At 54.7% G+C, this 13,421-nt stretch overlaps 1 protein-coding gene across 22 annotated transcripts in view; it reads right to left on the bottom strand.

Annotated features, from left to right (window-relative positions):
• The window catches only part of DYSF (dysferlin), a 225,210-nt gene that overhangs the window by 68,581 nt on the left and 143,208 nt on the right, over positions 1-13,421 (bottom strand). For 15 of the 22 annotated variants that reach the window (XM_043603654.1, XM_043603650.1, XM_043603658.1 and 12 more), the window contains 3 exons: positions 11,489-11,629; positions 10,648-10,677; positions 8,402-8,431 (listed from right to left, as the gene is read on the bottom strand). In XM_043603654.1, the coding sequence (XP_043459589.1) occupies positions 8,402-8,431; positions 10,648-10,677; positions 11,489-11,629 (201 nt within the window). Of the gene's footprint in view, positions 1-2,481; positions 2,524-8,401; positions 8,432-10,647; positions 10,678-11,488; positions 11,630-13,421 lie in introns of all 22 variants that reach the window. The other 7 variants (XM_043603645.1, XM_043603652.1, XM_043603651.1 and 4 more) reach the window with 1 other exon arrangement.

Genomic DNA, 13,421 nt, shown 5'->3' with positions numbered 1-13,421 from the left:
GGAAGGAGAGTCGGGGCCGAAAGAAGGACATGCATGGACAGACAGAAACAGAGAGGCAAAGGCACACAAGTAGGCAAACAGGCAGGCAAAAATGAGAACACTGAGTCAGTTTTTGCCAAACACCATATTCTCCAGGATCACAATTTGAGCAGCCTGGCCCAGGATTCAGGTGACCTTGTTTCAAATGAACCCCAGGCCACCCCTCCTCCATAATGCAGGCTCTGATGCATCAGTGAGCTGCTCAGGGTCTCCCCATCCCTGACACACACGACCATGCATGCACACACGCGCGCACACACACACACACACACACACACACACTGCCCACTTTCATCCTGGCACGTCCACGCCAGCCCCTCTTAATCCCAGAGAGGACCACGTATCCTCCTGCTAGCCTGGTTGTCTTGCCTCCAGGCTCAGACCCTCCCGACATACCATCCACCCTGGTGTCCCATCTCTGTCTCCATCCCCCACACCACACCCTCCAGATACCTGCCAGCTCCACACCCCCACCTCTCGCCTCCAGCCACCATCAGGACAGAACACTTGCTCTGTGAGCCAGAAAGACAATTCACAAACAGGAGAAGGGGACAGAAGTCGCCATCATCCACAGGCACTGAAGGGAGCTGCTGGGGAGGCTCCTTCACCACTATAGACCAGAGATGAAAACAGCATGTGTCAACTCTGCCTATTAAGGGTTTGCCAGAGAGACTTGGGCAAGAATCCTCAGTGATCACGAAGAAATACACGAGGAAGCAGCTGGGGCCAGGCAGGCACACATATACCGCTGTGGATTAAACAACTACCAAGTCTCACAATGGTTAGGAACACAGGTTCTACTCCACCAACTACCGAGCTAGCTAAGTTATTTCATCTCTCTCTGTGGCTCAATTTTTTCATCTATAAAATGGCTATTAAAGTTGCCAACCTCTAAAGATTAGTGTGAGGCCTGAAGAAGTTAACACGACCCTTAGAAGAATGGGTTCATGCGAACCCTCAACAGGTCTACTAGCCCACGTGGCACCTTTGTTACAATTAAAGAAAGATGTCCCTTTCTTAAGACTCTTTACTTCCATGTCAGAAAATCGTCATATTTTACTGGTTTATTAGAACGAGACACTTTACTGCCACCTACTGGAAAATTGTTATAATAAATACAAATATATGATATCTGCCCTGGAAACTGTCTCTCTTTAGACACAGTGCCCTTGTGCAGTGCACAACCTACATGTCCATACAAGAAGGCCTTGACACTCAGGAGATGTTAACCATAAATAAAAGGACTATGCCGGATACTTTAGAGCTTGTCTTGTGTAATCTCATTTAACAAACAATAGAATCACTAGATTAATCCTCTAAGACTCTTGCTTTGGGCTCCTTCTCAAAGGATGGTGCATCCACGTACAAATGCCCTAACGTAGATGGTGGGAGCAGCTGGAGCACTGAAACACATTGGCTTCCTCCTGCCACAACCAACCCCAGCTGTCACTCTTGCCTGGTGACACACTGATGACACTACACTTCCCTGACCTGCAGCAGTAAGAAGTTCATTTCTAGAATCAGACAGACCTCAGTTCTGGTTCCAGCCTTGCTGCTTTCTAGCTGTTTGACCTTGGGCAAATTACTCAACGTCTGTGACTCATTACTCTCATATGAAGATCTGGGATAACAATACCCTTACGAGCTTGCTCCAACAATTCAATAAGAGAACAAACATAAAGTGTCTGGCACCCAGGAGCTGCTTAGTAAACTGCAGTGCCTGTAAGGATTACATTATTGTGGTCGGTACCATTGTGTTTACCATTAGTGTTCTCGATCTCCCAGGGTGACTCGAGGAGAACCAAGCCACCAGAAGCATCTCTCAGAACGACACTGGCTTCCTATGTATCCCTATGTCATGGGGCATAAAGTGAAGGAATTCACAGTCTTGCTCCAAACCTTCAGTGCAGGTGGTGTGACGTAGGAAGCACCTACATTTGTAGACGGGCTGAGAGACGAATGCTGTCGGGAGGAGGGGTGATGTGTGCTTCACCCTCGAGGCAGGGCCCTTTAAAAGAAGGGTTTTTCCTGAAGGCCTGCTCATGGTCTGTTCGTGGCCTGCTGAAGGCTGATGCCCACTCCAGTGTGGGAGGGGGGCGCCCAGGGGTAAAAACCCAAGGACAAAAGGAGCAAAAAGAAGGGATCAGGGAGGCAGAAAGATCAAACTTTTCTCACGTGCTTGTAACATTCTCCTGAATCACCAGGAAAACTCATTAATATATTTCCCTGCCCAGAGCATTCCTCTCCAGGCCCCCAAACTCTGGGCAGTGTCCCTCCGATTCCTGTTTATCCTTCATTTCCATATGCCCTCTTTCCTCCCGGCTCTGTTGAGCTCTGTGGTGATGCTCCTCTCTACAGGCTGAGACCAGGATCCCCATTTTCAGGAACCTGTTTACGAGGAGGACAGGAAACAAGAACCTCCAGGAGGCTAGGCTCCAGTACCGTTTGGAGGAGGCCCTGGAGGAAGAAGGCAGGTGCACACAGCTGTGGAGCGCCAGGCCCGGCGGAAGCAGGAGGGAGAAACAAGCAGAGACAGTGGTTAGAGGTGTGTCCGCGGGCAGCTCCTTCGGCATGGCGTGAGGCCACCGTTCTCATCCCAATGCTATCCCCGTCCATCTCACTGTCCCCGGGGGTCCAGGGACATCTTTGCTCCCTGCCATTTGTCACCAGGATCCCTGCCTCTGCAGCCCATCCTCCACCCCCCGCCCGGCCTGCATGCCGCCACCACGGTCTTCTGCCCCCTCCACACTGTGCACACTTCACTGCCCACCCCTGCCCTGTGGAGTTATCCCTGTACATCTACACCTAAAGGCTCTCTTGTTCCCCGACCCTGTCCCATCCTGTCCCCCCCCAATTCTTCACACTATCTGCTGGATCCTTCCCTTCCCCATTTAAAGATGGTCTCCCAGATCCAGCCCCAGCAGCTCTCTGCATCTTCAGGCAGCCTCCCTCCCTCTCCTCTCTCTCTCTGGAAAGTTCTGCCTCCATCCACTCCCTCTCAAGTTCGATTCCACGAGGCCCTCTGCCCAGTGCACTCAGCTCTGCCCCCTGCACCCCTGCCTTGGAAACTTCTCTGTCCAAAGTCAACAACAACCTGCTTGTAGCTCAGCCCAAAGGCCACTGGCAGGCTCCTGTCCTTCCCACTCCCTCAGCAGCATCCTGCCAGCTGACCTCAGCCTTCTTCCTGAAGCCATCCCTCTGGTGCCTTTACACTGCCCCTTCACCTTCTCCACCCTCACCCTCTGCTGGCTGAGTCTCCTCCTGTGCCCAGCCCTCTCCTGGGCTTTCTGCCCCCGGGCATCTCCCCTAAGCCCAGGACCCATATCCCCAACCTCTTAGAGCTCAGTTCACCTGTGCACCCTACTGGCCCCTAACGCTGAACTGGTCACAAACTGGATTCTCTAACTTTCCCCTCAAAACCTGCTCTCTCAGAAACCAGTCCCACCATCCACTTTGACAACCAACCAAAAAGCCCCATGCCACCTTGGCTGTCTTCCCCCACATCACGGTGCCCAATTGACCGCCTGGGGCCTTGGGGATTCTGTCTCCCAAACTTCTCGCATACTCATTCACCCGTCTCCTTCCCTTGGTTTGCACCCTCACCCTCTCTTGCCTGGATTCACTAGCATCCCCCTAAGTGGTCTCCTTGCATCTGGTTTTGCAAATCCCTCCCAAGAGCCAATGCATGCTGTACTCTGCAGCCAGCGGGAACTTTCTAAGAACGGCATTCTGTTTAAAACCCGTCCAATATTCCCCAGCCACTCAGGATGAAGCCCATACTCCTCGGCATGGCCTCCAAGACCCTCATCTTCTAGTTCCTTCTGACTTCCTTGGTCTTGCCTCCCACTAGATAACCTTCCCTTCCGGGGTCCCGGACAGTGATGAGCCACTTCCCCGTACATGCTCAACCCGGCCCTTCTGAACACTAGCAGGTTGCAGGAGGCAGCACGCTCTCTTTACCTTTGAGGCTTGGAGTTGCTGGTCCCTCTGTCTGAAATGCTCTTCTGCCCACTTCATGTGGCTACATCCTACTCAGACTTCAGATCTCCATTTAAATCTTCCCTGGTGTCTTGAGCTCAAGGTAAGCTTCCACAGCAACGTGACTCACTCCCATTGAAAGACCACCACCCTGTGCCATCTCTGTGTTAAACCAGCAATTCTACACACAGGGACCACAGCTGAAATCTCCATCCCATAACTGCAGGACTATGAATGGGTAATTGAGAGGAGGGAGGGCGGGAAGAGGGGCGAATGGGTGGGTGGGTGGTTGGATAAAGAAAGGACTCTGGCATACTCTCCCCTCCTTCCCAGCACTCCTATCTGCACCAGCCTGCTTCATGGGTCCTCACCAACCCCCTCCCCAGTGCCTGCGTGTGGCTCCCTCTGAACGGCTTCCCATACCACCCACCTTCCTGAATCTAACACATCTTTCAGGGCCTCGTTCAAGTTCTCCGTCCTCCAGAAAATCTCCCAACCACTCCGGAAACTTCTTACCACCCTACTCTCTGACTTCTTTTACCTCTAAGTGACAGTGTGGCCCGGTTTCCCAAGGCCCTGGCTGGTCTCTGACACCTCACTGTGAGAGAGTCCTATGGCCCTGGCCAGACGGTCAACTCCTGAGCCTACGTTTCCCAACCTTCTCCTGGTCCGTCTGACTTGAGGGGTTCGACACCTCCTTCCAGGAAAGTGATTCTCAATGTGGCTGGGCTTCAGTGATCCTTACCACATCTGGGGAAGCATATCAGCACTGCCAGGCAGGGATAGATGTAGACTTAAAGTGTTACCAGGACATCCTAATTCACTGTCCTAGGTGAGACAGGGACTCTGAGGACCACAGACCTCAAGGGCAGGCATTCAAAGCCTAATTAGACGAAGCCACATCTGACCAATCCCTTCCTTGCTTACCCTCCCCACCCACCCTGAATGCAGGGCAGCCCCAGGACTGCCCCACGGATGGGTGTGCAGGGAGGGTGTTTACCGAGCTGCCTCAGATCAAGAGGACAAGGACCCAAGGATAGGTGAGGCTCACTCCCCCATCAGAGCAAAATCTACCCTTAAGCCCCCTTCAGTCTATCTGTCCAGTAGGCCAGCTCAGGACAGAGAGCTGAGGACAAGCCATGAGGGGGACTTCCTCTCCCAGGTCCTAGGGCCACCACACTAGACAGACATTCATTTCCAGGGCGGGGTTGAGGGAGGGGTTGAGCTCCCCCAGCCACCTAGGTTGTCCTGTTACCAGTAGCCCATAGACCGCCCCCCCTACCTGACCCAGCAGGATACAGTCAGAGGACCCTCTGGACATTCAGATCCTGGTTCCTCCGGGAGGGGAGCCCCAGGCGGGGGCAGTCAGGCATGCTGGGAGGGCTCCATTGTCTGCCTGCCCCACCCAGCTCGTTAGGAACAACATGTTGCTCTAATTACACTTCCCAGGAAAAACAGTGTTTTAAATTAAGGCCTTGGGGGAGGGAAAGGGGGATGGGGACCACTGGGTTTATTTTCCTGATTGCAAAACACCAAAATTTCCCTTCTAGTGGATTTGGGGGTGCGGGAGAGTACCTCATATACATCTCAGATTAAAAGCCATACCCGGGATTTGGAAGGGGATACAGTGACATCTGGTTGGCCCCCTGAGCCTTCAGTGAAAACATCCACGGAGCATGCAGTCCCTTCTCCCAGGGCATCCCCTGCCACAGAGCAGGACAGAAGAAGCAGAACCAAGCGTTCTGAACCACGCCCCCTTCAATGGTCAAGTCTGCAAGCCCCAGCTCACCCCAGGTGGGATCTCTCTCTCTCTGCACATGCTACACATCCTTGGGGCCCCTGGTTGCTAAGGAAACCTCCACCTCTTCTGCTGCCCGTGCGTGCACGTGTGTATTCTTGCGCGTGTACACACTCGTACACACTCACACGTGCATGTGCACGCTCTCCAGTTCTCAGGAAATCTAAAATTGCAGTTTCTTTGAACTCATTCCCCTTGGCAGCACGGACCGCCTTTGTTCTCCAGACGAAAAGGAAAAGAAACGAGACAGAGGGCTCAGAAGAGGCGGGGAGAAGGAGGGAGACAGGGAGCCAGAGGCCAAGGAGCAAACAGAGGAAGAGGGAAACAGGAAGGGAGAGCAGGAAGAGGGGAAAGTGGGCAAGGCTCAGGAAGAGGGAGGATTCTTACTCTACTCTGGCAGAGAGACAGGGGAGCTGGGGAAGGAAGTCCTCCCCTCACCCAAGCTCTCTGCAAGGACCCAGGTCTCCCAGACGTCACCACAGCCTCAAAGACACAAGACAAGAGACCCACTTCCCCACCAGAGCCCCCCAGAGAGGGCTGCTCCAGATGGGCATAAAGCCTGGGGGAGGGGAAATCATGTCAGCCAACAAACCGGCCCCAGGCAGGGCCAGGCCCCCAGTCCAAGACACCGCCACCTAGCCCCCTTCCCCAACCCCTTCTGCCAATCCTTGCTTCTGATGCTAGCTCAGCATCACCTCCTCCAGGAAGCCATCCCCACTGTCCTCCATCTGCTCTGGGAGCCATCGGCATACCACGGACACATGTCGTTCCCGGACACTCCCACACAGGCATGGGATGCACTGGCCAGAGGCACTCCCCACCAGAAAGGCCATCCTTAAACCATCCTTCAGAGTCACAAAAGCTTTCGAGGGCTCCCGTGGCCACTGGCCCAGAATCTAAGCTGCCAGCGGGCCTTTTCACAACCCTCAGGGAAAGCAGGAACACTCTTCACAGGGATCAGGCCGGGAGCCTGGAGGGTGCTGAATAGGGGGATACAGGCAGAAGCTCGGCCACAGCAAAGACGAAAAGCCTGCTAAAGCGTCAGGCTTCCTGTAGGACAGCAGCAGCAGCCGAACTCACCTGGCTACCCCATCCCTGGGGACCCTTAAAACTAAATAGGACCCAAGACCTTGGCGTGAGGCTTAGCCTATAAGTGCAGGCAAAGTGGCTGAGCTATGGAGCCCCCAGGTTGGGGTAGGGGCCCCTGAGAATGAGGGGGTCCACGAGATCATCTTCGGGAATTGTTCCCTGGACCAGCTGATACTCCAGTCATCCTACTGGGCCTCAGACCCTTTGAACCTGCCGACTCAGCCCAGTCCTGTGCCGAGCAGACCCCCAAGATTTGCTCTCCTCTGGCCCTGCTGACCCACACCCCGCCTCAGTCTGTGGCCTGGCTGGCTCTGCAGCAGGACACTTGGCTCTCTTCGGGGTCTGGCCCAAAAGCGGCAAATTTTGATTTGCTTCCTGACAGTGAGACCACAGCCAGATCCCTGCTCTCGGAATCTGAGCCTTCACTGTTACATATTACAAATCCAGTTATTAAGGACTTTAACTTTTTTTTAATAACTCATCCCTGGGCTGGGTCTTCTTCAGAGCAGGCTGTGGGTTTTGGCCACAAAGTGCTCTCAATCAAGAGAAAGGGCTCCGTGCTGCTTCCCTGGACAGGACTCTGCTCCCCTTTCCAAATCGGCAGTCTTTCGCAACTGCAGCCAGAAGCAGGAGGCTGCCTGTCAGGCCTAATTACGGCCAGCTCACTTGGCGGACCCCACCTCGGTCTGGGAGCAAAAGGAAGTGAGGTAAGGGGCGCGGGGCCTGCGGATCCCACATCCTGACCCTGCGCTTCAAGTCCAAATTGCACTGAAAATGTCAAATGGTGTCCGCTCCCAGCCTGGGGATTCCCTGATGGCAGGAAGTGGCTGCCCTTTACCCAGTCCGTCTGACCAGGGCTCTCCTTCCTGTCTTTCTGCCCAGGCCTCTGCCCCTACTCACCCCTAGGACCCGCTCACAGATGTGTAGGAGGCTGTAAGGGAACGTGCTCCTCATCCCTCATGGCAAAGGATAGAGCCTTGCTTCCTCTGGAGGCAAACCTCCATCTTCTTCCAGAACCTAGGAATCCCCAACCCCACCAGCCCCTAAAGCAGCCAGGTCCTAAACTGGTGCTTGGCCCCTTGGGCCAAAGGCACGTTTCCTGTCTTCCTGCAACAATGTCTGGCTAATGCTACCTTCACCAGAAAGGCTTCCTTGACGACTCTGGCCCCTTATGAACATTTTATTCTTGAAAACACGCCATCTGGTACTCAGCCAGATGAGACTCTGTATTTCTGCCAGGAGGTCTGGGTGAATCCAGCCTCCAACAGGGCAGCAAGCCTCCTGAGGCCAAAATCATACCAGGATACAACCCACGCAGCTGTGGATCCACAGTGTGGGGAAGAAAACCCAGTCAGATCTCTGAATGGCAGACGCTCACTGGGGCACCAGGAACCCAGAAGGCTCTGGGGTACTTGTCCAGGGGCAGTCCTTCTCCTTCCCTCTGTCCCTGCCCACCTACTCCCAGCTACAGGCCACAGCTGTGAGGGTTCAGCTCACCTCTTCCAGGATTCCTGATGTATCCTGCACCTGGGCCACACCATGGGATAGTCCGCATCCAGAAGATTGGGGGGGGGGGGGGAAGAGAGGAGGGGAGGGTAAAAGTTTACCATTAAATGAGGAGCACTAGCCTGGGGCAGAGATCCACAAACCAGATGTCATCCTAAGAGAAGCCAACAGAACCCACTTCCCATCAAGGGTAAGGGTGATATGCTTCCAGCCATGCCCTCCACATGGTCCCTGAGAAAGAAGGGGTGATGGGTGTCGATGCAGAGACTGGTGCGAGAGGCCAAAGCATAAACCTCCAGCTCAGGCATCTCTAGAAGGGACAGGAGAAAGGAAAATGACAGATGGTGGGAAGGGTCCCAGACCCTGTGCAGCAGCCCCAGGAAGCAGACAGGCTGGACACCCTGGAGCTGCTGTTTCTACTGGAGCATGTGGACTTGGAGAGGCAAGAAGAAACAGCCCAGATCCCCAGGGACTGGCAGGCCTGAGGGCGGGAGCTTGGGCTGGACAGGAGAGGGAGAAGGAAAAAGACTAGAGGGGTGGGGGGCAGAAGCAGAGGGTAGAGTTGGGGGCAGGGGGCAAAGGACAGCCTGCAGGGTAAGAACTGTCTGCAAATCGCACAGGCTACCTCATAAGCAGAGAGGCATCCAAACGGAGCCTGCTTCTCAAAGCCGCAGCTGAGCCTGGCGGAGAATAGTACTTCCTGAATCGCATAAGCAGGGGTACCAGTAAAGGGTCTGCATTTTCTACCACGACCCCCAGAAGAAGAAGGGGGAGCAGGAATAAACTCGCCACCACTAGCAGAGGGAGGAAAACTGCATCAGGGTGGAAATGAGGAGTTGGGGAAGAGTCTAAATCACAGCTTCAGGAACTCAAGCGTGCGTCGGAATCCCTTGGGGGCTTAGTCACACACAGGTTCCTGCGCTGCACCCTCAGGGTTCCCTTTAGTAGGTTTGAAGTGGGACCCACAAATCGGCATTTCTTACATTATCCCAGGTGAGACTGCGGTGAACACCACTGGGCTGAGCCGACAGTTTTCAGCCCTGGCTGCACATTAAAATCCCCTGGACAGCATGGAAGGATACCAGTGCCTGGGCCACTCCCCCAAGAGATTGTATTCTGTTTGGTCTGGGGTGCAGCCTGAGCATTGCTGATTTCTAAAGCTGCCCAAGGGATTCTTTGTTTGTTTGTTTGTTTAATGTTTATTTATTTTGAGAGACAGAATGAGCACGAGTGGGGGAGGGGCAGAGGGAGAGAGGGAGAGAGAATCCCAAGCAGGCTCCGTGCTGTCAGCACAGAGCCTGACGCAGGATTTAAACCCAGGAACTGCTAGATCATGACGCAAGCTGAAATCAGGAGTCAGATGCTCAACCAACTGAGCCACCCACAGCCCCCAGAAGGGGGTTTTGCTTCCCCATCAGGAAATAGAACCCTGGTCTCCCACGTGATAGAGAGGGATACTCAACACTCTACTAATGAAGATGTTTATTTTTGAGAGAGAGAGAGCACGTGCTCAAGTGGTGGCGGGCAGAGAGGGAGGGAGACAAAGGATCTGAAGCAGGTTGTATGCCAATGTCAGTGCACCGCCTGATGCAGGGCTCAATGCAGGGCTCAAACTCACAAACTGTGAGATCATGACCTGAGCCAAAGTCGGATGCTTAACTGACTGGGCCACCCAGGCACCGTATCTAAAGCTGCCCAAGGGATCCTAATATGCCTACTGCTGAGAGCCACTGGGCTGGGTGACCGTGAGGTCATTTCATTCAGAGAGTCTGTGATTCTTGGACTTCTCAGGGAAGAAGGGCAAGAAAGGCCAGAGCTGGGCAGAGACCCCACCCACTGCCCACCTTGCCCCTGTGGTCCCACCAGGGCCTTCCCCTGCTTGAAGGCAGGACCGTAATCGTGTATGCCTGATAGCACTTCCTGACCCCGCAGGGACTGCAAACCAGGAGGCTGGCAGTCAGTTAAAGAAGAAAAGGTAAGGGGCATCTGGGTGGCTCAGTCAGTTAAGCATCCGATTTCGGCTCAGGTCATGATCTCGCGTTCTGTGGGTTCAAGCCCCGCGTTGGGCTCTGTGCTGACAGTTGGAGCCTGGAGCCTGCTCTGGATTCTGTCTCCCTCTCTCTCTGCCCCTCTCCTGCTCATGCTCACTCTCTCTCTCTCAAAAATAAACATTCAAAAAAAATTAAAAAATAAAATAAAAAAGAAGAAGAAGAAGAAAGGGTAAAAGCAAGACTTACCTCAAAACCAGGAATATGGTGGATGGCCGGCTAGGGTGCAGAAACAAGAGAGCTTTTAGTCAGGTGCCTTTCACCCAAGGCCCCATCACCCCCTCCTTTCTGCCCTGGCCAGGCAGACACATTTCCAACTGCAAAATGACACTCGTGGAATAGGTCAGTGATAAGGCAGCGCAGGGGTTTGCAGACTTATTTGGAGGACTAGGGACTCCTCAGAGGAAGCTGGAAGTGATGGGCGACTGCACGGGGAAGCCGACGCCTCACCCAGAGTAGCCCGATTTCTCTCTGGCTGACACAGGGAGGTTCACATTGCAGTCAGAGCAAGTTTAGAGATATGGCTCTAAACCAAATGCCTTATTTCACAGCAGGGAAGTGGCCGGCCCTGGGTCACACAGCGAGGCCCTGGACGAGGCAGCACTAGAACAGAAGTCCTGCCCGGACCCTTCCATGGAGATGCCCCCATCACAATTAAGCTTCCCCAAACCAGATCACAGAGGTCCTACTCCCAGAAACCACATCGACTTATGACCCAGGGAAAAATATATCCAATGGCCAGAAGATTCAAACATTCGAACACAGTCCAGGTTCCAACATTCTCCCCAATAGTTAGATCATGTCATGCTTTGGGGTTTAGAAAAGATGGGCAAAACCCGTCCTCAGCAGGTGGCCTGACAGCAGGTGGCTGTTGGGTGTTCCCCACTGAGTTCAGGCCCCTGGTCGGGGAAGAAGGATGTATTGCAGCCCCTCTCCTCCACTGGGGCATCCTCTCCCTGTGCCCCCCAACATTCCCCCACTAGGTACTCCCTGCCTGGGCCTCCTGGATCCAGGCATGAACCAGCCTCACCTTCTCTCTCTGGATGAGCTCAAAAGAGGCCAGCAGCTCACCCGCTGGCTGGCTGCCCCTAATCAACGGGAACCAGGCCAGCCGGGGCATCCGTTCCAGACTTGGCTGACAGATGCAGCGTCCCATGAACTCGTCGGCACCCTAGACCCGGCATGGAGAAAGAAGAGTCAGCATCTCCCAGTCCGGGGCTCTGGGTGGCCTCAGAGCAATCACCAGACCTACATCTGGCCTCCTGAACTAGAAAGGGACTCAGGAGTCAGGGCAGCCCCCTGGTGCAGAATGGTGAGCTCTGCCCCCCTTAAAAGAATGTGGGGACAGTATGCAAGTGGCCTCCTGCCACTGTTGCTAGATTTGAATTCCCATCACGGTCGAATATCCCTCTAACTAGCCTTCACCTTGATTTCATTTAATCAAGCTCTGAGCCCATTAGAGACCAGGGTGGCACTAGCATTTCTCCAATGCCCTCAGCAGAGTAGGGATTCGACCTTTCCAAGGGCTTTTGCCTCTCCTTTAAATTCCCCATTTCCAGCTGGGGAAACGGTGATCACTCATCAAGTTAAATGAGTCTTATTAAAATGATGTTTTCATCTTATCATCCCTCTGCTCAGGCACCATCCATGGCTCCCACTCCCTAGAGAATAGAGCCCACATCTCCTCCCAACATGGAAGGCTCCTCATGGAGCCTGCTTGCCTCTGCTGCCCTGCCTCGTTCTCTCTGCACATCCCCCACTCCAGTCTGCTGGCCTCTGCTGCCCTCTCAGCCCCTGGCCTTCACATGGGCCATCTCCCCTGGCCGTACTGCCCTCTGCCCTTCTAAGCCGTCACCCACAGCCCTGCCCAAGCTTGGCCCTCTGGCGTGGTCCTCTGTGACCTCACTGGCCTGTGATTCTGGCCTTGTGATCAGCTTCCCCAAGGGGACAGTGGCAGGACCTGCGTCTTGGCCAGAGGGTATGGCAGCCCTCACAAGCCCTAGTGCCTTGCCCAAGGCCCTCATCTGGAAAGACCCAGAGTGGAATTGGAAGCCACTGCCTGCAGTCACACCACTGCTGGGGACGTCCCGAAGAGCCATACCAGAGTGGCCACCAGCTCCTGCATGGACGCCCACACAGCAGGTGATAGCCCAGCACCAACCTCTCAGCATGAACAGCAGCCAGAGGCTGGGAGTGGTCCTGGAGGCCCCTCTGGCCCTGGTGTTGCCCCGTTAGTTGCTGGGTCATGGAGAGGTTGTGGGGAGGGGATCCGGGGCAGCCAGACCAGCAGGAGCTCGAGGCAATGGGTATTCACCAACAGGTACGGAGTTATTTGACTATGTTAACAATGCACACAGCCTCTGCTCTCCCCCAGGACCCTGGAGCCCCACACCCAGAAGCCATGGCTCTTCTCCCCTGGTGAGATCCCTCCCAGGCACTGGTCTGCAGGGGAGAGGCAAGGTCAGAGTAACATTGTAAAAGAGGAGGTGGGATGCTATTGGAAGAAAGTGTCTGTGTGCTGCCGGCCTCCTGGCCAGCCCTGCTCTAGCACTTGCACCTGCTCCTCTGCCTTGTCCCCCCGCCCAGCACATCCCGGTCCTCCTCCCTCCCTCCTCTCCCTGCCCCAAAGGTGCCAGGCCCTGTGCTCTTTCCCAAACAGTCCCAAACAGACTCTTCCTCCAGTTGCTCATTCCCCTCGCTGAGCCAAGGGAAGTGCTCGCAGGTGGGCTTCCCCAGCCCAGGCCCGTGTTGCCCACTGCGAGTGGGCCCCCTCCACCTGGTGGGACACCTTAAACAGCATCACCTTGCCCCACCCCCTGCTGACCACACCCTCCCAGAGCATCTGACATCCAGCCATGGCAACTCTTTCTGGAAACATCTTCCGAACCCTTCCCCTCCCCTTTTATCCGCGGCCACCCCACCAACCCAGGCCGGACCTCTCTGCTGCTACGCACGCTGTCAGC

Source organism: Prionailurus bengalensis, chromosome A3, assembly GCF_016509475.1.
Source record: "Prionailurus bengalensis isolate Pbe53 chromosome A3, Fcat_Pben_1.1_paternal_pri, whole genome shotgun sequence".
NCBI lineage: Eukaryota > Metazoa > Chordata > Mammalia > Carnivora > Felidae > Prionailurus > Prionailurus bengalensis.
This window is presented reverse-complemented; position numbering and strand designations above follow the sequence as displayed.